The sequence below is a fragment of the Lasioglossum baleicum genome, chromosome 14 (genome assembly GCF_051020765.1).
Source record: "Lasioglossum baleicum chromosome 14, iyLasBale1, whole genome shotgun sequence".
Lineage (NCBI taxonomy): Eukaryota > Metazoa > Arthropoda > Insecta > Hymenoptera > Halictidae > Lasioglossum > Lasioglossum baleicum.
The window spans coordinates 3,206,401-3,232,261 of record NC_134942.1 but is presented as its reverse complement, the minus strand read 5'-3'; the positions used below and the strand labels follow the sequence as shown (position 1 = coordinate 3,232,261).

General features: G+C 42.0%; 1 protein-coding gene across 7 annotated transcripts in view; it reads left to right on the top strand.

Moving 5' to 3' along the window:
* The window catches only part of Chi (LIM domain-binding protein 2 Chi), a 198,856-nt gene that overhangs the window by 127,545 nt on the left and 45,450 nt on the right, over positions 1–25,861 (top strand). For 5 of the 7 annotated variants that reach the window (XM_076438380.1, XM_076438381.1, XM_076438375.1 and 2 more), the window contains one exon: positions 22,056–22,149. In XM_076438380.1, the coding sequence (XP_076294495.1) occupies positions 22,056–22,149 (94 nt within the window). The remainder of the gene's footprint in view (positions 1–22,055; positions 22,150–25,861) is intronic. The other 2 variants (XM_076438382.1, XM_076438377.1) reach the window with 1 other exon arrangement.

Here is a 25,861-nt window from a genome sequence, read left to right as displayed (position 1 = left end):
GAAGTATTATTTCTAGTTATATTAACACCTAAGAAATTTTCAAAAGAGCCAAAAAATTTTACCTCAAATTCTTTTGACAGTTTTTCTTTAATTTGATTCAAATATTTAGTATTTTTACTTAGTATTATTCCGTCGTCTACGTATATTGCCAATATCAAATGACCTCCCTTTGATTTGAAAATACATTGGTCTGAAGGAATCGGATCTAGCCCGTTTTGTTTTACAAATGATTTGAAACGTTGATTCCAATTTATTGGAGCTTGTTTCAGTCCGTACAAGGCTTTTTGCAACTTACAGAATTTGTTTGTGTTTCCGAATCCTTCTGGTAACTTTATATAGACTTCCTCATCTAAGTGTCCATACAGGAACGCAGTTTTTATATCAAATTTCAGAATTTTGTAATTTCCTAAAACAGATAAGGCCATTAACAGTCTGAAAAGATTTGCATGTAGCACAGGACTATAGGTTTCGTTGAAGTCAACTCCTTTTTGTTGTTCACATCCTCTGACTACTAAACGTGCCCTGTGTCTTCCATCATCCTTTATTTTGAATATCCATCTTGCACTCAAAATCTTTTTGTCTGATATGTGATTAGGATCTACCTCAATCCATGTTTTATTTTTTTTTTAAGGATGTCTTTTCCTCTTCGATTGCAGCTTTCCATTTTTCTGCATCTTCTCCATAGATTGCTTCCTTGTACGTTAGATGTACATAGTACTCTCCAAGTCTTTCTGGTAGATTTCTTTGTCTTTCACTTCTTCTTGGCATTTCTTGTCGATCTTGATCAGTATTTTGTATATCTTCATCCTCATTTACAGATGTTTCGTTTTCTTCCGAGTTTTCTAATCTGCCTGTCTCTTCAGAGTTTTCTGATCTGTCTGTCTCTTCCGAGTTTTCTTCTTCTTGATTTTCTTCTGTATTCTCTGTTTGATGTTCGTCTGTTTTACTGTCTTCTATTCTAATCATTACCTTTGATATTTTACTTTCATTGTTTTCTTGTTCTTCTTTATTCTCATTGTTAAAGATTACATCTCGTGCTAGTGTTATTTTTCTATTTTGTTCATCCCATAAGCGATATCCGCAAGTGGAGTAGCCAACCATAACATATTTAGTACTCCTTTCATCTAATTTTTTTAGTCGTCCAAGCTTTTTTGCATAGGCGTTACATCCGAAGATTTGTAAATTATCCAGGTTAGGAATTGTTCCATGCCAATTTTCCGCTGGCGTTTTATCACTCGTGGTGGTAGGACTTCTGTTTAACAAATAAACTGCTGTTCTTACAGCTTCTCCCCACATCTCTTTGTTTAATCCGGAATCCAGCAAAAGAGCTCTTGCTTTTTCCATAATTGTCCGGTTCAACCTTTCGGCTTTGCCGTTTAGCTGTGGAGAATAAGGTATCGTAAAATCTAATACGGTTCCATTGTTTTTACACCATTGTTCTAGATCTTTATTTGCAAATTCTCTACCATTGTCACACCGCAGCTTTGTTACTTGTTTTCCCCATTTAGTTTTACATTGATTTAAATAGTATTTAATTGTTTCTGTTACCTCATATTTTCCTTTGATGGGAAATACAGCTGTGAAATGCGTGAAGTCATCGAGAATTGTTACAAAATATCTCATCCCGTCCCAGGTAGATGGTTCTATCGGTCCACACACGTCGGAATGTATGATTTCCAATGGTTTTGAGGCTCTGTTTCTCTCCGTATTAAACGGTTTTCGCGTTTGTTTCGCTCTCATGCATATGTCACATGTTTCTAGGTTATTAGTAGATATAGACATTGAGTTCATACCTTTACTTAATTTTTCCAATTTCTTCATGTTTGCTCCGCTCAAATGCCCAAGTTTTCGGTGCCATAGTAAGGTCTCGTTTTGCAATGTTAGCAAACTTGTAGTTTTGTTTGTTTTATTGAAATCGATTGCATATAGTCCATTCTGTCCTCGAGATCCTTCAAGTACCGTTGTATTATTTTTTGAAATCTCTACTTTGTCCTTGGTGAACACAACCTTTCCATTGTTTTGAGTGATTGCATTTACAGACAATAAATTTTTCGTGAGTTCTGGAATCAGTATTACATTGTTTAGTGTGCAATTTTCAGTTATTACTTGCCCTGTTGCTTTGGCCTTCATTGTTACCGACTTTTTTGCAGTAGATATTTCGGACTCTACAGTTTTTACATCACTTAGAAGATTAATGTTGTTAATCATGTGGTTCGATGCACCTGAGTCAACTACCCATTTATTTTCACAGTCATTGTTTTTATTAACGTAGAAACATACCTTGTCTTGAGTACGTCTAGCAGTTGATACATTTTTATTCTTTCTAAAGTAACAGTCTCTCTCTAAGTGGTTAGATTTCTTACAGATTCCGCATCTTTGTGATGATTGGTCACTCGCCGATTCGAAAGATTTCTCCTTATATCCTCTTTCGTTGCGATTACGTTCTGTTGACCTGCAATACTTAGCCAAATGGTTAAAACCATTGCATTTGAAACACCTTCTAACAGAAGCTTTAAAGGCAACATTGTCGGGCGAATCGTCCTTTTGTTTGTTTCTGTTTTCTTCTAGCTGTAACCTTGTTATTAAATTCGTCAAGGTCCTTTCGGCCAATGGCGTCGAATCCCACGCGCTTGCGAAATGTTTGAACTGAACAGGAAGAGTAGCTAATATTTTTGTTATTAACATTGTATCGTCTATTGTTTGATCCAATGAATTTAATCGATGAGCTAAGTTTTCAAGAGTACTCACGTGAGTCGATATATCGCTTCCTTTTTCGAAAGTACAGTTAAAGAATTCTTGCAGCAATGTACATTTCATTTGTTCCGTATCTTTTCCGTATATGGCCGTTAATTTCTTGAACATTTCCATTGAGGTTTTACAATGCAGGAGATGCATTTGCGGTTTTTTCTCACTTGAAAGTATGATAACTTTTTGCGCTTTTGCATCCTTAAGTTCCCAGTCTAGCTTCTTTTGCTCGTTCCAATCGTTTGCTGGCACAATTTTCCCAGTCGCTACATCGAGTATGTTTTGCGACTTAAACAGAATCGTCACTTGGAATTTCCAGAACTGAAAGTTGGTTTCGTCCTTCAGTTTTTCTATATGATCTGCTTCATTATAACCGTTTCTGGCAGCCATTTTCACTTTTGTTTCACGACCACGTGTATTTGAATTTCGAACAGAACACTTATGGTTTAACTTGTTAGCCTTATTAATTTTTTCACTTTCCTACAGTTTTACTTATTACTGCTCTTTATTATTTTTTACTTGATTTTAATTTTGCTTAGACTTTTCGACAGCTCTTAGTATTAGGTTAGTTTTTAGTTTTTACCTTTTTTACTTTTCTTTGGACCTGGGCCCATAACCTGTTGAATTTTATCTGTTGTAATAACAGTATTACTTTTACTGGGTATGAGCAGAGTAGGAATATATGTATAGACTGGTTTTAATATAACACTTTAATCTGATACTTGTATATAAGACCTTCTGGTTGTGCGGTCGTACAGAGACTGTATTAGATACATTGTTCAGAGTATACACAACACGCAGTAGTACACAACAGGTGTCACTACAACTATCTGTTCAGATGATAATTGTTTGCACCTACTTTATCGACAGACTTGCCGTTATTACAATCAACACAAGCTATAATTGCTCTCTTCTTTCTCCCAGACCGTGTTATCGGCCACCGGCTATCGTTTCACGCCGCGGCTTTTGGACTCCGGTTTACATGAAGACACGCACCGCTAATTGATACCCGTAATCGACGGGGTCGCAGGGTCAGACGAACCGCGATGACCAGACTGCCTCAAGTTCGGCGATTTTATTCCGGTTCCCCGGCTACCCTGCTCGAGAAACGCGCAATTTTTCGCGACCTTGGCTGATGCAAATCTGACTAACGTTCGCATCTTCTCGTTCCTATTGGAGATTTCCGCGAGACGAAGTTCGAGAGACGGTTCCTCATTGAGCAATCACTTTCCTTGACCCATTGAGTGTCATCGTTCGGCGGAAGATAAACTGTACAGGGCGTTTCCTCTAATTATCTCCTTCGGTGACGATACGCACGTTGCGTGCGCGATCCGAATGGCAGCCGACGAACTCGCTGCGCAAAATATTTTGTGCATCCTCTGTCGTTCAAGGTCGGCGATGTGTTTTTTGGAAGATTATCTTCGGGCGCCGAGCTGGAAGTTAAACAGCGCCAATCCGGGATGCTATAGGAATTTGCAGTGATCGAGTGGATAGATGTGGATTTTTGCAATTTTTATTGTGGGTGCGCAATGCTTCGGAGAATGCGTATAAAAATTTTCAGTCCGAGTTATTCGTTTTTTATTGAGATACAATCATTTAACCGATCATTTTCGACCGCTGAGTTTAGTTGAAGATCGATACCCAGGCTTCTTTAGAAATTTCTGGCGATTGAACGACTAGATGCAAATTTCTGGAAATTTTGCTGTATCTGGACAATGCTTTAGAGAACACGTAAGAAAATTCTGAGTCCAAAATATTCGTTTTTCACCGAGATATGATAAATTCTTTAGTCGCTTCTCAGACAGACAACCGGTACTCCCGATTTGCGAACGATGCTCATCTAACATAACAGTACGCTTAGTAAAATTTCTGTGCGTGTAAATGGACGAGAGGAAAATTGTTTTTAAACGGACACGATTGCGCGGAAATTTTGCGGCAAGACACCCTGTAGATCCGCGGGATCGGCTGGCCATGGAGACTGCTCGAAATTCTCGGTTGCAAAAGTGACTTTCTACCGGGAAAGTCGGCGCACTTTCTCCTCGGCCAACAATCCCGCGCATTTCGTTCGAGTTCTCGACGGGCACCGCTCGATAAGAGCTCGATCATCGTCCGAGCCTCGGAATCACGGCCAAATGATGAATAGCCTCGGATTCGAGACGCGCGCGCCGTCTTCCTCTCCTTGCTTCTCCCGTCGTCCTTGCGACACAGTGACGAAACGACTAATAATAAATCGCCGTGTGGGGCGAGAAAGAGAGAGGGAGAGAGGGAGACAGAGAAGGGAAAGGAACGAAGGAAAGGCAACAACAAAAAAATAAAAGAACAGAGGAGAGGAAGAGAGAAGCAGACGGACAAGCGCCCTTTATTCCGCTTCTGGCCGATTTCTTACTCCGAGAGACACGCATGGTGAAAGCAGCAGCACAAGTGTCCGGAAGAATTTTGGAAAAGTGAACCTTTTCGCGATGCTAATTGAGCAATTTGTGTAACTCACAATAGGTCTACAGGTCTTTAAAAAACATTTAAGCTCGAGCGTTTTGGGAGCAATTGGGGAATTGTACAGCTGGGAAAATCGCTCACCTTCTTTGAGATACCCTGATCGTTCTCCTAAGTGTTTCGAGTTCCAACAAAGTGGGATATATTCGGTACAGCTTCCCCTAAATGACTGTACAAGAATCATGTTCCAACTCCTCCCACTTTTATAATAATAATAATTATTATTATTATTTACATAGCAAGTTAAAGTAATTACAAAAAAGGACGATGAATTTCTTCTCGGCCTGAAACAATTTTGATAGGACACTATTATGTTTCTAGTATGAGCACCCAAAGACTCATGTTCGTCAGTTTGTTAATTCTACGATTGTAATTTTGCAAGTTTTAACTTTAATGTTCGTGTGTGGTCGCGATATTCTGTATCCAAATTTGAGGAGAATCCGAGATAGTGAACTAAGAAACGTCCGATTCCGCGTGGAACGACCCTAATAGAAAACGGACCGCAAACGCCGAGCGTTCGTTCCGTATCGATGGCGAAATGGGAATCTTTTCTTTCTCTATTCTCGGCGCCGTTTCGCCTGGCCTGCCGGTTTCGTCATAGAGAACGGCGAAACGCCACATGCTCGGCACACAATGCCCGCGAAACGGTCCGCGTCTCTCGTGAACAAACAATCCCTTGACTCGAGGATCCGATAAATGCTCGCGAAACGGCATCGCCATTTGTTAGAGTAATATCGAATTGCTGGAAAAATTCCAGTCGTCCGGACAGTCGGACTTCAACTATTTTTCGAATTTATTTTTAAACCCATGTACCCCTCCGTAATGTGCAAATTAAAATGGACTCGAAGCGACCCCTAAAAATTGTCCCAATCTTGTCAGAATTCTCCTTTAGGATTCATCGATTTCTAGAAATGTTGTAGAATTTACTTTTTAAATCTAAGTGGCCCTATCATAAAGTGCAATCTTCCATCTTCAATTTAAGTCCTCGAACATTCAAAAATTCCCACTGGAACACATTTTAAAATGGACGCGAAGTGACTTCTTTAAAAAAGTCGATTTTGTCCGAGCTCTCCTTCAGAATTCATCGATTTTCCAATTTCTGTCTAAACCCGTGCGACTATAATCTCGTAATCAATTTTCTCCTGTAAATCCCACTGTATCAAAGAAATTTTAATTTCCAATACGTACACCGGCTCAAGCACACACATACACACACGAAAACCGCGTAATGAAGTCACGATCGCGATCGATTTTTCCGCTGACTCGCGTAACGCGAGAACAATGAGCGTCGACTCCCACAGAACGTAATACTACGTCGTAAAGCGATGTCGTCGTCACCAGTTCGCAACTGTCGCGGAAAGGTCGTTGCAGCGTCGCATTCCCGGCAGTGAACTTTCGTTCGCGGGAGGACATAGTTCAAAACTCATCGACCGAAGTGATTTGTTTCGATTCCTGCGCGGGTACAATAGCCCGTGGCCGGCGGGTCGTTTCGGAGGGGGTGTTGTTGTTCGCCAGGGATCGTAGACAGCAACAGGACACGCGGGAGAGGAAGGTGCTCGCGATTTCGTCACAGAGAGGCGCACCGTTCACTTTTCCAGCAATGGCCACTGGCCGAGTTCGACGCGGCCCGTAGTGGCACGCTGGTTATTGCTCTTTTATGGCTGGCACACATCGCGCGCGCGGCCAACGCTGTTTTCTCCGGTTCGCTTAACAAGCCCGAGCGCTTTCTGTTCCCACGATTGAACTTCGGACGAGTCCTCTGCGACAGCATCCCTCGCAGCAATACCTCGAAAAAAAACGTCGATTTTCACCCAGAACTTCAGACAACGTTCTCCAAAACGCTCTGATACCATCCCTTGGTTGAATATTTATTATCTACGATTTTGTCATGTTGATCTTGGCAGTGATAGTTCATTCTCTAGTCATTTTATGTGCTATTCTTCAGCACTGGCCTCTCGTGTTCAAGTCTCTATCAATTCTTCAACGAATTCTTCAAGAAATAAATATATTTCCAACAAATAATAACCATTCCTTGGCTCCTCGTATAATATTATCGTCGATTCTGTGTCATATTTATCTTAAATGTCAATCTTCAATCTTCCTCTTCAATTTTGTGAATTATGGGGTAGCACTTCCCAGCGAAGTGCTTCTAACGTTTCTTTGACAACTTTTGTGACGTTTCACAAGCAGAATTTCGCAGATGGTTTTTCGCTTTTCAATGTCTCTTGGCTCGAGTTCATATGGAACCCACTTTCCTTTCCTCGTAGACCTTTCCCAAGGTTTTTAAACGACCGGAAGTGACAGATTGAGCAGAATTTAACGCTTCTGCAATTTGTTTTTGCGTTTGACATGGATCTTCATCCACCAATGCCTGCAATTCTTCGTCCTCGAATACTCGTGCCTGTCCAAAACGCTCTTTGTCCTCCACAAGTAAAATCACCATTTTTAAACCGTCGAAACCATTCTCTACATGTTTTATCGGAAACAGCATAATCGCCATAAACGTCTGCAATCATTCGATGAGCTTCAGCTGCAGCTTTCTTCCAATTGAAGCAGAAGATTAACACTTCGCGCAACTCACGATATTTTCAATGTAGAAGAAAAACAATGTTATTGATGCTAGCGTGTTATGCATTGAATTTTATTGAAAGGTGTCCAAACTAAAAAGCTAACATTACTTTAGACGTTATAGTTAACGACAGTTCGAGCTACAGCTAGTCGACGCTAAACGGACGGAACTTTCCGATTGACCTAATAAAAACGTGGTAGAAATTTAAAAAAAATCATATACAATGGAATTCTTCTAGGTCGGAAGAAATGTTTAATCTTCAAGTTAAAATAGCTCCGACTACAAAGGATTCAGGGTTGCTAGCAACGAGTTGGACATCAATATTGATAAAACAAATTGTAAAAATTTGAATTGACTGGATTGTTTGTTTATCGTGTCGGCTAGCGGGCAGGTAGGGTTTGCGTATCGCGGTTAACGAAGAAAAACAATTTACCGCGAGACTGAAGTGCAACGGCGAAGATCGTCCAGGAAGAGGACGATATCGGGTTCGATAAAGTATCGCGGTCTCGCGAGCACACCGATAAATCGTCGGAGCAACGGCGCGATTACTGCTGCGCCAGCGACGAAAGTATAAGGGAACCCTGGCAGCCGCTGACTCGGCTGTTACTTCATTCTGGAACGAGTTTCTGCGTGTAATCGAGTCGAGTGTGAGAGAGCCGGACGAGAAGCTTTGTTTCGGGTTAGCCACGGTTACCATTCGCCCGGCACCTGTTACGACGCTGATCCCGAATCGCCGCGAATCACCCGTTCGAAATTTTTGCACACGAAGTGACAATCTGTACCTTTTCTTTCAACTTTCATTTTCTTGACAGAAAATTCGATCAAGAAGTGCGAAAATATCTTGCTTGGGTTCCTGTGCTTTTTGGACTTTTGAAATATTTCCCGGTAAATCGAATAGGCTTTCTGAAAAATTTCCACTATATATCCAACGCTGTTCGTTATTGTTAATTTAATTATTGAATTGTTAGCTGGAACAACTGTGGATGATGCGCGCGCAAAGTGCAAATTTTACAGTCAACTACCAAGTCAATTCTACATTTTTATTCATTTTCGACCGTTTACAGAAATTGTGGCGGAGCTAATTTGCAACGCTACGCAATAGTCGAGTGCCACGCCTATGTCCACAAAATAGAACTGTACAAATTGAGCCTACAATCTCAGGAATCTAATAAACTAAACATTTTGAAAGTGAGAGAAGAAGATTTTCCATAACATTTAATTTGCTTAATTGTCGTAGAAATTGATTTGCAAATAGAAAACTAGTGTCGATGATGGACACTCGTGTCTCTAGAAGTGTGAACGTGCCTCGCGAACAAATTGTCGATCGTACAAGGTGTGTGCAGGCTTAATTTTTCTTTTCGGCTGGTTGTTTTTCGAAGTTTCCGTTCGAGCAGATGGCGGAACGAATTCATCGTCGCCCGAGGCGCTCTGAACGGATCAGATATGCATCTGGCCAAGAAGAAGAAGACCGGGGAAAGTCAATTATCGAGGAAAGTATCGAGGCACACCTTACCTTTCCTAGTCGTTCAATGAAATTGTACTTTCAATTATCGACACGATTACTCAGGCTCGCGTCAGCGATCGATAAATGCCTCTATCTGCGTCCTTATCAGGCTTAGACGTTACGTAAACGACGTACTCCACTGATAACCGTGCGTCGGCGTGTGTGCGCGCGTGCGTGTGTGCACGCGCGTAGTTTCGCCCGTCATTTACACCGTCGTGAAAGAATCCGTGTCAATAAGAGAAACAATCGGACTTATTCCTGCGCGATCCGAAACCTGTCTGAGAAATATTACTCGTCTAACAAGACGGTCTTAAACGATTCAATCATTCATAAACATCCGTACTTTATAGATTCAATGTAATTTTTGAAACAGCGTTGTTCTCAATAATCTTCAACGATTATCCAAGCTGAAAATATGAGTGGGTTCGCTAGACTACAAATAATTCTTTCAACAATTTCTCATTAATTACTAGACTGCGGATTTTATGCATTTATAACAAAAAAATTGGTACGTACAATTTAAAGCAGTGGACATATTTAAAAAATTAAAAAATTTAAAAACATCAACGTATTAGTTTCAGTTCGATAAAATAATTAAAACAAGAAAGAAATTTTTATGTAACCTCTGTGTCTTGGAATCGACGTAGACATTTTTTATCTTGCATAAAGTTCCGCAGTCTATTAATTACCTACATTATTAACCCTTTGCATCCGGAAAACCTAGAATATTTCATTTTATTCAATTTGCTCATGCAATACTCAAATGTTTCGTAATCTATTTGATACGAAATCATTTAATAACGTAATAATTATTTTACATTATTGATACAGCAACATTTAGCGGTGCCTCAGAGTCGCCACTTATTTCTTCTTGAACGATTACCCAAGTTATTATGTTTTCTTTCAACAATTACTCACTCGATAATTCCTCCTCGATATTTTCTCCGGTGATTACATAAATTACGAAATTGTACGCTCGTTTCGTCCAGCGAAAATCATTTTTTAAATGTCTTCTTAGGCTTCTTCTCGAGGGGGACCTCAGAAAAGTCTGGGAGTACATTTATCAAAGCAGACGCAACGCTTTCAGTCATGTCTTTCAACAGACTTGCTCGATTCTCCATATTGGAAGAATCCAGACGCTTTAATTGTGACTCGATCATCTGCGTACTCGAGACTCTCCTCCCATTGTCGTTCAATTCGCGTTCATCCCTCGTGGAAGCGCGACGTGCGAACGCTTTCCTCGAGCGGTTCTCCGCGTCTCGAATAAAAAGAACGAGCCAATAAATCCCGGGGTAACGATCCTTCTTCCGTTTTTATAGAGGCGTTCTGTGGACAGTGGTCGCGATGCCTCAGACCGTTTCACTTTCCTCAAAAACAAAAGCTCGTATAAAAGCTACGTTCCAACGCCTCTGACTCTACACCTACCGTATACCGTTCCTCGAAATGAGTTGCAGTCGTTTCGCCGAATGTCAGACTCATTGAAACTTTACCAGCGTGGATCTGAAGAGTGGTCCATCGATCATCGTTTCGAATGAAAATTTCGATTCCTGTCCGAAGCTCTGCGGCACACTCGCTGATACTCGTAAAAAAAATTGCAACAGCAAATCACGACGCTACTATACACACGCTGTTCGCGTAAGCTCCGCGGTAAGGGGGAGCGATAAAAATTCATAGGGTCTTGATACGAGGCAACTACACCGTTTAACGGAGAAAGTCGATGCGCGTTCGGAACTCCCATTTTCGACAGCGATTCTATAAAACCTCGAATCGCCATAAATATCCACGAAGCAGAGCGAGCGCGCACACTCGTCGCTGTGAGCCCGTGAGACCTTCCCGGTTCCACGTTTCCCGCGGAATCAGGGCGGAATACAAATCAGCCGAGAGGTTCCGCGGACTGGAAAGCTGTGGCCCGAGACCCGCCAATGAAGATATCATTCATCCTAATTGCTGTTAATATCCTAAGTTCGCAGACGCTACACGTACCCCGTAATTTTTCATCGGCGCGCTATCCGCCGAATAGTGTTCGACGGGTAAATCGCTCGGAAACTCGCCGTGCGGAGAGAACGAGCGAGAGAGGAGTAGCTAGGTCGAGAGAGAGAGAGAGAAAGGAGTAAAGAGAGTGGTGAAGTGAGACAGAGGCTGAAGGAAATAGAGAGAGACAGAGAGAAGTGGGTGGGGTGAGCGAGAGAGAAATAAAGAGCGAAGGAGATAGAAAGAGAGAGAAGTCTCGTTGGTTGAGCGAGAAAGAAATAAAGAGAGGAGACAGAGTGAGAGAGAGTGAGAGAGAGAGAGGCTCCGAATGCCCATCGCGGTGCTCGTGCGTGTGTGCGCCATTCTTCTATATATAGACTTCGAAAGGGGGGTTAGCATGACTCCCCAGCATTGATCGCAGTGCCACCCCATGAGCAAACCCCTAATAACACCCTCCACCTCCTCTCCTCGGCCCTCCCTCCGCACCAGACTCACCCTCGGCAGCAGCCACCCTTCCAGTCTGAACTGCGCCCTTTGCTAACCCAATCTGAGACCCCTGCAGGCGACGGCTCTCAACCTAGGGTTCCCTGTGGACGATTCTCCTCCCTATACGATCCACCGAGGCCAGCTGGCCAGTCAGCTGATTTCTGCCGGCACGCCAACGTGTGCCGGGACACCCATTAGCCGCGCCAACTAAACCCATTAACCACCACGGGATAGGAGGACGCCTCCGCGAGAACCCTCCTCGTCCACCGAGAATCTCGCGGTCCTATGAACGGACACCTCTTCCGTCCAGACATCATCCTTTTCGCTCTTGAACATTGTATCTGGGATCAAACCTGGTCGGACAGGTTTTTCCGCGAGGCACGCTGGGGATGAATACACTCCGCGACAAAACCGATAAGACGCCTCCAGATTTCTAATCTTTCTCAATACCAACGATGCGTACAAAGATTAAACCTCTGTTTAGTAACATACGAAGTAACTGCTATTATTTACGTCGTGTCTTAGGAGTTATATCAGTTTACATGAGAAAGCGTCAAAATGATAAGCAGACAGCGGATTTTATGCATTTATGACAAAAATTGATACGTACAACTTAAAACAGTGGACGTATATTAAAAAGATTGAAGGCCACGAGTGTATTAGTTTCACCTTAATAAGATAATTAAAAGAAGAATGAAATTTTTATTTGACTCCTGCGTCTTGCAATCAATGCAAACATTTCTCATTTTGCATAAAGATCCGCAGTCTACTGATAAGACATGGTGAAGAAGAATAGTGATTTAATTACACTGTCCAACACCAAATTTGTTCCACAATTACTGTTGCGTGGTTCGTGTAGAGTTTTCTACGCTGATTCCGAATCTGCCCTCAATTTTTCTCCTAGACGCACAGTTTTTGAGAAACATGACTTTGAAAAAAGAAACGTATTTTTCAACTTTAAACAAATATTGTGATGTTATTATGGAAGATATTGAATTGTTCTTTGCAGCAGAAGATTCTGCTGACTTTCCCGAATACAGTGATATGCAATATTAATACATTATGAATGTTTGAACATGTTTAAACAATGATTAAAGATGGAGAGACACCGCTTTGCACCAATTTTTGAGGATATTTTTGAATTTATCTGAAAAAATAAGGGTCCAGCGGAAAATCGAACTATGTCGCCCGATAGAGCAGACTTTTATCTTGATAAATCACCCTTTGAAGTTTGCAACTTTGACTTTTTTTCGAACCACAAGAGACCGCGCTAGTGGTGAGCGCCACTGGCGGCAACCGCATAAAAATTCATTTATGTTTGAGTAATAGAAAGTTCCATGTAACTAGCCATGGACAGAGTGGAGTGCGAGTAACTGAAGGTTAACCCTTTGCTTGCCCTGTAAAATTTCAATTTTTGCAGTTGTGTCATTATTAGACTGCAGATCTTTATGCATTTATGAAGAAATTGGTTGGGTGAAATATAAAACAGTCAGAGATATAAAAAATTTTAAAATATCCTGATGTTGTTTTTAATGTAACAAAGTCGTTAAGGGATGAAATCAATTTTTATGTTATTCCTCTTTCCCACAATCAATGCAAAACATTTTTATTTTGCATAAAGATCCGCAGTCTAGTCATTATACTTCCGGAGCAGCGATATAACCATCAATGATACATGTCACAATGATCTCTTGATGATTGTAGACTGTTTGATATTTCTCCCAGCTACTTTCGAATTCCAGAAAGTAAACAATACTGCACACATCTCTTCTGATAATTTCACCTTCGAATTTGAAGCACTCATCCAGAGTACGGCGTACTCATGTCGCGTCCGAGGGGGTTGATTTCACCCGCCAGGGGGTTCAAAAAGACCCACCATTCGAGGACCACGCGCATATTTTCTGTGACTCCCACCTGGTCTCGCTCTTTGGGACACTTAGCATCGTGCGTGTCGCGAACAGAACAACTACTTAACCCATTTAGACCTGTCGTAATTTGTACGGGACCGTATACTGTTCGTTAAAAAAGATTTACTAGCGTAAACTTACCGGCGTTATTCACTTCGATCTACTTTTGAATATGCACGAGGACTGTGGAATATATAAGGTCGCTCCTGACAACCCCTACGCGAAATTTATTGTTTTCTCTGACGATTTTCAGGCGGTCTTCGGTTTATTTATAACTTAAATGAATTTGTTGTTTTCTCAATTACTTTCAAGCGTTCTTCAGTTTATTTATCAGGGTGGTTTCTGGCAACCCTTGAATGAATTTATTGTTTTATGACGATTTTCAGGCGGTCTTGATCTTGTTTATAATGTAAACAAATTTATTGTTTTACGACGCGATTGTCAGGCGTTCTTCATTTCATTTCTAACAAAAGTTCCGCGATGAGACCGAGTTCAGGTATAAATTGAAGGTATAAAATCAAGTATAAAAAAAGGTAACTTGGCTACGTCTGTGTTAATAAAAGATCGGAACCTTCTTCGAAGAAAAAGCATTAAATTTTCACGAAAAAGAAATCCTCCACCTTTTGTTCTCTCCGCACAATGTTATTATTATTCTGTAATAAAACCTTTATCCGTAATAAAACCCATAGGACGTTTCCTCGTAAAAAAAAGGACAATTCGCAGGCGACTACCTGACATCGTTTTGATACGAATGTATCAGTTTGACCAAAATGTGTCGTTTTCTTTAACCTTTAATCAGCGGCGATCAGCTCTCGTTCAGGAGCGGTTCGCGCGAGTAAAAGTTTTTCATTCAGTGGATTAGTTCCGTATCGGGGGAACGATCTGTCACGATCGTTCACGGTCACGGGGAGGAGACAGGGAGGGGAAAAAGATTCCGAGCCGGCGTGCGACGAATTAATTAGTTCGATCGTGGCGGGCAGCACGTCTTGAATGACGGAGACAGATAGCGAGGGAGAGAGAGAATCGGCGTTGCGCTCTCCACGCGAGCCGGTTTCGGATTATTTCGCGGTGGAACGCGTGTGCGACGTACGTGCTCTGTGCGAAATTACGACTCTAGTGCGAATCTTCTGGAAACCTCCGCTATCCGAACAGGAAATCACAAGCTTCTGCAGAAACGTCGGATATTGTGATAACGTCCTATGGTGATTGTACACGTCCTATTGGATGCAGGTGAGACCCACACAGTTCATAATCGAGTGAATAAATTATAGTCCGAATAATATCTATTATTTCAGTCGTAACATCTATTCGAGTGTTCATAAACGAAGAAGAAATTTCTTCTATGAGATGATCGCGCAAGTTCGTGCCCGATTTGAAAATAAAATTCAATAGTTAAATTTTAAAGATTTGGTTAATGATTGGTTAAATTAAAATTAAAAAATGGTTACACTTTCTACAATTAGAAAAGAATGGTGACTGTGTGTATAATTGATTAATAAAGTTGAATTCTTTGAAATTTAACCATTGAATTTTATTTTTTCAAATCGAGCACGAACTTATGCAATATATATAATATATTTACATAGTATAGGTTGCTTGAATAATAATGTTCGGATAATAAACAGTTTGGAAGTGTACTGTATAATTGTCACATTGTTTGAATAATGTGTTTAGATAATAGACGGTCTACTCTAGCTTCTTTTCGGTAGTTCATGAAAAATGACGTGGCGATTTTCAATGTTAATATACAGTGACTCGCAGTAATATTCGGCCATTTTAAAACGGACAATGACTATTCAAATATTTAACTGTATGTAAATATGTTTCTTCTATCGATCGTATTTGCTGATAATAAATTTTTAAATGTTTCCGGCGCAACGGTTCGAACGTTTATTACGAATTATAAAGCAACTTTGCTAATTGTCGAAACGTTGAGTGTGTTTGACAATTAGCAAAGTTGCTTTATAATTCGTAATAAACGATCGAACCGTTGCGCCGAAAACATCCAAAAATTTATTTAACTGTACGATCTGGATTTTTGTAGAAGTTAGACAAAACATTCTTTTTAAAATTGCAATTTGTCGGGATCGCTGAGAAAATATTAAAAGTTGTTGTCTATATTGAAAATTTAAAATATACGTTCTGCACATTTGTGTTTATCATACTTCGAATTTCGATCTGGAAAGGGTTGAAAAATCTGCATCCCTTGAAAAGATCATTTATATAATGTTCGTATAATAGGGGTTCCTCCGCAATTTCCCGTTCACCACGCCCAAAAAATTGGGACAGAACTAGAATTCTTGAAAAAGCGTCTTCCGGCGATTACGAATTTTGATCTAGTCGCAGACAAAGCTAGAAAAATCGGTCCCATATCGAGATAGCCATTTGTAGGGGTCATTTGTAGGGGGTGTATCAGAGAAGATTGAAATATAGAAATATCATTTTTCTCCTGCCTCGGGGATTCATCACCGAGGGGAGAGGGAGAGAACGGTTCTTAAAACGTGTCCCCTATTCAAAGGGTGGGAACTCTTTTCCAGAATAAAATAACATTTCAGAAACTTGCTCGGGTAATTGCTCAATGAACTGTCTTTAATCGTCTTACTCGCGAACGAAACTCTCCCTCCTGTCTCTGAAATAAACCTGCGAAAATTACCGCGTGCCGGGCCGTTCCGATTCACAGCTTCGATTAACCCTGACTGAGCTTTGTTTATTATTAATCCTCCCGTGGTGTATTTATAAATAAATCCACCGTTCGAGCAGTTTTTCTCACACGGGGCGATCGATGCTTTAAATTAAAATTGGCTTCGGTAATTATAGCAGCTTGTTGACCTTCGGCTCTCCGAAAACTCTGTTACTCATATTTTATTATTCCAAACGTTATAAAGATCAATACAAAGACGCTCTCGTCAACCGAGTGACACTGATTGCATACTAAAAATTAATACTTTGCAGTCGGAGCTATTTTATCTGGAAGATTAATCATTTCTTCCGATCTAGAATAATTCCATTGTGTATGATCTTCGTCATTTTATGCATATCAAATTAATGTAAAACCTAAAATGTGTAGTAATTGATTAGATACCAACATATTGAATAATGTAAACAATATTGTGAATAATGGTACTGCTGAGGGTTAAGAGAAAAATTAAATCTAAATTCTCTAATCAAAATTTATGCATCAGTTTTATGAACCAAGAGTTCTATAAAGAATTACTTCTCCGCTACCAAATTTTGATAAATCATTTTTCTCAAAAATGCATAAAATTCACACTCTAGCCGAATTCTCTCTAGCGAGCTTCACAAGCTAAACAAAAATACAACCCTTCTCTTAACAGGTCGAAACTCTTCCCAGACTAAAAATTATTATTTATAACTAGACTGCGGATCTTTATGCAAAATGAAAATTGTCTTCATAAATTGTACAACATAGGAGCCGAATAGAAATATAATTTTTTCTCTAATGATATTCATTAGCTGAAACGAGTACATGGATATTTTAAAATCCTTTTAACCTGTCCACTGATTTAAATTGTACATACTCACTTTTGCTATAAATGCATAAAATCCGCAGTCTATTTATAACATTCTCAAAAAATCCTCGCGTTTGGGTGTTCCGAAGATGACAAATAAAAAGCACCGGCATCTCGCAAACGTCTCAGTCTCGTCCTCGACAGGATCTCTCTTGTGAAGCCAATCTAGTTCGCTGAAAAACGCAAATTGGTCCTGGTCAGTTAAGTTCGCCACTCAAATTCGCCAGTGCCATGCGATAAATCAGGGCAGTCCAGCAGAAGGAAAACTACGGGCGGATTCCCGTGATCGGTCGCAATCTAGAATCTAGATGAATCAGAGCACGAACGGGACGAGAAATTTGTCGAGCGCGTCCCTGGTGAACCGTGCACAACAGTAGGTTACCCTTGCAACCCTTGAGCCTCGACCCTTCCCTGGCAAATTCACCCCCGGCCTCTGTACACACGTATACATATATATACATATAGTATAGACAAGGACAGACACATGTTCAGAAGCACCCCCACAGACATGGCGCAGTGACGTGTCGTCAGGTCCCACGCCGGCGATTCTCCGGAGACTGAAAAGGCCAAGTTCTTTCTGCCGCAATCGATCTTTCCGATGACATTCACTCGCTACCCGTGTATCGGGCTGGCCGACGCGAAATCTCGCCGATCTACACCGTTTCTGAAGCGGATTTCTACGCCCCGTTAACTCGGTAAAGCTGCGAAAAATCTCGCCCAGGGTCTTGGACCCTGAGGAACGGTTTAGCTGATGGTGATTTGCACCGAAATGTCACCCCTCAGGAAATTCCTCTGCATATCCCGAATCTTCGAGAAGCTCTTCTTTCAGAAAATATTTTTGATAAATGTGGGGAATTGGGGGAGCTGATACTTTGGTCTATTTAGCCTAGTTTCGGTTCTTCAGGGTTACCTGCGCACTTTGCTTCCTAGATCACTGCTTTCTGACATATTAGGTGAAGTATATTTTATTCTATAATATTGGAACTTTGATTACGAGTGATAGTTCTTCTGGGCTACTTCCGCTAGTTTCCCCAGGAAACCCTCTGGACTCACCCCTAAGGGAATTCCTCTGCATCTTCGGGATCTTCGAAGCTCTTTTTTGAGAGAATATATTTGATAAATGTGGGGGTGCTGTTACTCCAGTCTATTTAGCCTAGCTTCGGAGTTTCAAGGTTACCTGTCCATTCTATTTTCTAGATTAGATTTCTGTTTTCTGACATGTACATTAGGAAGAAGCTACTTTGGGGTAAATTTTATTCTGTAATATTGACACTTTGACTGCTAGGGCTCCTCCTGCTAGTCTTCATTCCTTCAGGGTCTCCATCTAGTTTTCCAGAAAAAATTCTGGCCGACTGTATACAATTATGGGGGGTGAAAAGAACTTTATTCTGAAACAAAGTAAAAATTCTGGTCGACTGTATACAATTAGGGGGGGTGAAAAGTACTTCATTCCGAAGCAAAGTGTTCATTAAAAATCACAAAAATCCAAGGCATCAGAGGCTGATCAAGGGCTGTGCCTTGCACGAATCTTCACCGTTCGACAAAATTAGCCAACAACAAAATTGCCACACGTCTTCATCATGCTTCAAAGATTCCCACGATTTCCCAGCTGACCTGGACGAATCTAGCGAATATCTCCCGGGAAAGTACTCTTTTCGAATCGCCGATTGCCCCTCGGCCGCGGCGTACACCAGCCGCTAAATGCTCTCTAATTTCCCATAGATGTTGCCCTCTCATTTTCACGAGTAGGAGAGAGTTTATAGGTTTCCCGATACAAAAGTTCGGAGTCGGTTTATAGGAGCGTTCGCGGGGGCCGATCGACGCGTTAAAAAGCGAAGTTCCCGCACTTGGTCGAACTCGAAGGAGAGTTCTCCGTGAATGGGGGTTGCAGACGAGGGGTAGGAATCGGATGACCGAATTGTTTGATCGCGAGCACGTGCACACGGTGTAGTATACAGTTAATGGAACAGTGTCGATATTAAAATCGATAACGACACCGGTGAACGGTGTTGGTGGACCGCGGTCAGTCAGCTGGACGTTGATATTTCGATGTTGTTGATCAATTGGCCGTGTTACGAGCGTCAAAAATCTTCTTCAACATCGAAATATTCAGCTATTTGTATTTTCTTGCTTGGACAACGGTGGGGAGAGGAAGAAAGGTGTAATCTGTGTGTGTTTGATAGTCACTTGGGGCTGGCAGGGAGCGGTAAAAGAGGGAAGTCGTTCGAATTTATATGATCGCTTTGTCTGGAATTATGGTTTGCATAGCTTGGACAGCAATAGGAATTCTGTTTACGAAGTATTAAAACATTTTAACTGGAGGCAGTCGTAGATAAGAAGCAGTTAATTCAATCAAAACGAATGCAGTACATTCTCTCTTTCGACTTTCGGTCATTATTAGACGGTTTTCTTTCGAAACGATCGCACGGAAGACCCCGGGGGCGAAGTTCCGGGGGGAATTTGCGAGCACAGCGCGGAAAGCGTTCGCGGGGATGATCGATATCAGTGCAGTCAGTCGAATCGTGACCCTGGAAACACGCTGTTATCGCTATCGCAGTGCAACGGTCTCTCCTTTGTACAATCAACCCCTATATTCAATTAGAACTTTGCGACCGATACGCCGTACACATTGGATTAATATACGTATACGCGGAATACGAACTTGGTCGATGGCTAAACGAGAACAGAAACGAAATTTTCCCTGGAAAATTCTATGTCTGTTCCACCGGAGCGTTCAAGGAAATTGCTCGATTGTCTTCGTGCATGGAACGTCCGCGAGAATTCGTTTTATCATGTGACTGTTCTACGAGCGCATAGATTATGAATTTGTCGGTGAACGTGATGGATGTTGAATTTTCCCGGGCCAATCGATTAATTCGACTCTCGCCGACAGCTGACGTCGGGTCGGCTCAGACCCGTGTATGTATTTAAAATAATGAATGTCCTGTTGGTAATATTTTATAATGAATATCACGAGTGAAACTCCGAGCGGAAGACGTACATTGTGTTGAATAAATTAATGAAACAAGCATCGCCTATTAATACGATTTTTAATAATTGTACACAGTATTAAAAGAAAGCTTAAATTATTCGATTATATTATTGGGGGTGAGTTGTTGGTTCACACGACAGAAGTCGTTAGGTTCGCAATAAATATAACGGCAAGAATTGATTGATAATCGAACGATATTAATTTCGGAGCCCGCGTCGAACGATCTCGCTCGAGTCCATCAATCGTCGGTATCCAAAATCGTTCAGCAGCTCTCGGACAGGTTTGCAGGAAAAATAATCGCTGTCAGGTTCGCGCGCTGTTTTCCCTCGGCCGGCTTCCGCTTAATAAGGATAATTACGAGCGGCCGCAATTTACCTGCTCGCCATTACACCTCGCAATTTGCGCCACTGGTTCCTCGGACGTATCGGAGGACGCGTCGATCCTCGCGGACGACCCTCCGTGTCGCCGGGGATCGTATCATGCAAATTGCGCGACGGAACACGCTCAAGAAACTTCGGGGAGCTTCGCTCGAATAAGTTTCTTGTCTTTCGCCTCTTTTTGTCGGAATAAAATTACAAGAAAAGTTCAAACTTAGCGCGCGCGCTCGCGCCCACGCCGATTCGAAAGAATTCGCCTTTCGACGCGCTTTCTATCCTACCGTTCGTTCCCGTCGACGTTGCGTTTCCACGATTATACCCGTCGAAATAATTGGCGAGGAACGCCTCGAGATACCCGTCGCGCGATCCATGATCGAGCGATCGCTGCCATAACAGGTGTTCGACACGCGTGCTCACGCGACCGAGCGAAAGACATGCACGAACTTATTAAACCTGATTTACGCCCGGTCGCTTGGTCACGATACCGTGCGATCCTGGATCAGTGGCATTGTTAAACGATGACAACATTGCCGAGACACCTCACCAGCTACTGTCTACGGTCCGATCGAGGTTCTGGAACGTTCGAAATGTCGAAATGTATCAGGAGAACCGGGTGGAATGAATAAATTGTTGTTGTGCGAAGCCTCGAGTTTGGAAATGGATATTTGATCAGTGTAGTACGATTTTGAATGGGTCTTGTTCGAAGAATTTAGCTGAGAAGGTCATAGGCATGCTGTATGTGGGCGGAGCCTGCCGAGGAGGCGTGGTCTCGTTGTTCCTGGTTCAAATATCTCCTGGTTCAATGTCTTTTGTCCTGCTGGATTTGGTATCTTACAGTATCTTACTCTTGTCAGAGTACTTTGGTTAGAGAGGTCTTGGTAGGCGTGGTTTCGTCGTTCTCGAAGTTATCAGTGCAACATTTCTGGCTTCAGACCACAGGCTAATGACACGTGTGGCTTTACATGCAGAGAACATAGAATTCTGAAATAAATTTCCGCGAAAGAGAGCCAAGATTGTCTCTATGCCACTCTGAACACAATTTCACCGAGAGCTTGCAATCATAGGACAACCTGAAGAGAAATCTTGATCTCAGTAGGCGTGGCTTAGTGGCCCCGACTCTTCCGCAGCGAAGATAACGAACGAACGATTGATCCAGGGCTCCGTATCTAGGTTAAATAAAGCCTCGGTTAGGATTCCAGGCATGACAAACGGCGTTTTTCGCACGGGAACCGGAAGACAGAGAATTCGCGGTCGCGGGTAACCGGTGAAAGTCGCAAGTTTCGCGGATATATCTGTGGCCCGTAGCTCGGCGCGAGCGTTTCCTCGTTGCAATTGCACCGCTCCGGGGCGGCTTACGAAAGTGCATGCCAAACCGAACCCGATCCGAGCCGGGACTCCGACATGCATGCGACACGCGCGACCCACACCAGCGAAACACACTGTACACAGCACACCTAACATGACCGATCGGTCTGATCTGACAGATCGTTGCCTGTCCCCAGGAGGCATACTCCGTACTATGGCCAGCCGGACTACAGGCTCTACGAGCTGAACAAGAGGTTACAGCAGCGCACCGAGGTGAGTACATGCACCACCATACTTCTCTTCTCTTCTCTCGCGTAACAGCTTCCTTTCAGCCGAAAACTGGACCTGCTAGAGCAGAGATGAGCAATTTTATAGTTGACGTGTTCATTCATTTGCAGACCTCTCCTCTAGCAACGTTCAATTATTCGAAATCGTCTCCATGTTTTAGTAATTCGAAATCTTAACTCGTTCACTGCCATCGAAGCGTGAATTTTAATGCTATTTTATTCGTTACACCGGTTGAATGATCAATCTTTATTTCGTTAAATAAATTACTTTGATTCGGCAAAGTGTTAACCTAGAAACCTTCTAATACTTCTTTTTAATTTCGAGAATGAAAGGATTTGTTATGAACCTAGCGATTTAATTACTAATTCAGCGATTTTTCATGTGAACTAAATTTATTCCCGATATCTCAAACATAGAAGTCTGAAGTCTACTCTGATCCGAGTTTGATAGAATCGTCGGGAAAACTAGTAAATATCAATAATTTAAATAGAATCGAATAGAACGTCAGCTCGCGAGTCTGCGAAATAGCATTGGCATGCGAACTGGTCCGAAATCGATGGTAAACCCATCGGAACGGAAACGATCAGGCCTGTAGACGTTCGATTACGTGCATTATAAAATTATCTGGCCCATATACCGCGGCCGAATGAACTGGCTGTCCTTTCAGAGATTCCTGATAACCACGAGATAAGATATAATCCTCGGGAATAGATTATCGTACGTGCACATGTCGTCTCTTTCCACGGGCTATCGAGTTTTCCGTCGATTTCAGACGGCCGGGGGATTAATAGATTCTTTCCGCGGGGCTCGGTTTCATGCGAGTTTCGAGGGATCGAGACCATACATCGAGCCCCCGCCTCGCGTCGTCGTCGCATTGACGGCCGATACCCGAGAAAAATACTCGCTCGGCCTTCCGGACATGAATTTACATTCTCCATTCCTCCCTCCCGTTCTTCGCCCAGTTTTATTTGATCGCCTTGAAAACAAATATCGAATCTAAACGCGACGAATATTCAGATATCTAGTAGCGCGTGAGTTTGTATATTCGCTCATTTTCGTAAATTTCAATTTTGAAGATTATCTTGCACAAAATTCGAATATCTAATTGTTATCGTAGAACTTCAATTATCCACAATTTAAATTCTTCATAGTCCGAATACTTTTGTTATATATAGACCGCGGATCTTTATGCATTTATAGCAAAATTGAGTAGATGAAATTCAAAATGGTTGGAAAATTTAAAAAATTGAAGATGTCAATGTATGATTTCTCCTCTATTAAAATCATTAAGGGAAGAAATAACGTTCAATTTGGTTTCTATTTCTTGCAATCGATGCAGACAATTTTTATTTTGCGCAAAGATCCGCATAGTCATATATGTAGACGGGATTCATTCATTTTTTTTCTGAAAAAATGCGTGGCAATATTTTTTGAACGAGTGTCTTGTTCGAAAGTGTACTTGTTTCATCCCTTACTAGATTAGAATATAGTAGGAAAAATTTAGAAAGGTGAATTTCGGGATGAATTTAAAGGGAGGTTTCTAACATCGATGATCCCAGAGACAGAATCAATATGGACGCTATTGTCGCGAAGCCTCTTGCCTCGATCTTTTTTATTTCTGGCCCCCCGTTTCCTTCGGATGCTGAGGAGCCAGTTTATCTTCTCCAACAGTGATCAATGCGCCATTAGGACACGCGAGAAAGAAAAAAAGTCGAGGATAGACAGAGAGGAAAGGAAAAGAGGCCGGGGGTTAATGTGTCTTAATGAGCCTCGGATACCTAGGCACCGCGTTCATTAATCTCCGTGGACCAGATGGACAACCGGTCTCCTCGCTTTCGAGGTCTCGATAATATCGCGATTTACATTTGTCACGCGGCGGCGCTGTCTATATCTCAGGGATTCGAAGAAGAAAAAAAAGGAGAATCGTTGGCTAGAGCAATTAACCTTTCCCCGGATTAGGCGACTTGCTACGGGTGTCTTTTCGTTTCTTTTTTTCGACGATAATAACGCGTCGACACCGGGCGGCGTGATTGATTCGCGAGCGAGATACGATGATTGATCGGACTCGTATCGATCGCGAGGGAATCGCAACCGCTCGACGATGAAATAATTCATTTCGGTGTTTGAGAACCGGCCGCGCGATGACTATCGGCCACGCCAGAAAACTCGAGAGTGTATCTCGAAATCAATTAGCGCCAATTATTGTATCTTGGACTTGATCTTCGCTCGAGGCGTTCGTGCGAACTCCGACCGATTTTCGAGAGTTGGATAGTTTACCGTGGTTCATTGCTTAGCGTGAGAAATTAATTTTTATGACGGTGCATCAGATTCGACGTATCTGATCGGTCGACCTCGTTAAATCAATCGTTTCCGATTTTGTGCGATTTTTAATCGTTGCTTAAGCGTTCGTGCACGGTGGGTCCTGTCGGGGAAATTCGATTTTTTAAATTAATCTAGACGACTGAATAAAATGTTCGGTTGTCAGAAACTTTATCAATGGATGCACTGAATGGTGTCACAATATTTTTTAATCAAATCGAATTCGTGTTCGCATTATATTAAATTCAATGAAATAAAAGTTGGCTTCGAACATAGAGCTATAATCGATTTCTGTCATGATGTATGTGGCCTTAATGTGTGTCAACATTACGTTGGCGAACAACGTGCACGACAGTAATTTTCGCTATAAACGCGCGCGTATAGTTGCTTCAAAGTATTTTTGCAACGATCAGATTGTTTTTTCCCGACAGATTGTTCGCAGAGCAGTTGAATACGAAGTGCTCGGTTCGAAAACACGAGTTGAACGAATCAAAATCGGTCGACAGATTCTCGGAATAAGTCTAATAAGTACTCACCGGGCGTCGGCGCCGCGTTCGGGTCACGTGGCACCGATGCACTGACCTGCATTCGCGGGTGCAACGAATCCGCGAGCCGAGTGCACGCGTTCGAACGCATCGGCGTGAACTATAGCCACTAACGAGCCGTGGAAACAGCCATCACCCGTCAAAATTTCATCGTTCGGAACGCTTGCCATTTCCCTGTCGTCTTCTCTGGCCAATAAATAAAATGTACCCACACAAGTGGCTGCCGAAACGGCCACTGTAAACTAACTTTTACTGCAGAGAAATTCGAAGTGGATAACTCCGAAGTGCGTTTTAAAACATTTTATACTTCTTGGGTCGATCCTCCTTTTCTTTCGACTTTTTTAATGCCACTCTTAAATCGTGCTTCCAATTTGTTCGCGTTGTTCATTGACACGCGCTTACGTAAAAATGACTGTTCCAAAATTACTGAGGAAAAAGAAGTCTCCTGTGTTTTGTAATTGATGCAGACAATTGTAATTGTGTATAAAGATGCACAGTCTAGTCATTAAACAGACAATTTCTCATCCCCTTTTCTCAATCGTCAGTATCCTTTATTTTATTAAACAAATGTTGACAGAACCAACGTAATTGTTTGATCCGCACTTTTCTAGTAATACATAATCGTTCTTTTGTTCCTGTTCTTCACAGTACAACTGATCAACCACCCCCGTACAACCCTTTCGTCCACGTTGCTCAGTCTCGGTCACTCGGGCCGCGAACTCGAGCGAACGGTATAGCGTGTCACACGCTCATAAATCATCTTTTCTCGCGCTATCGTCAGATCTCGAGTGTTGTCAGCGTGTGCGTGTGCACGTTTCACCGTTGTTTCTTCT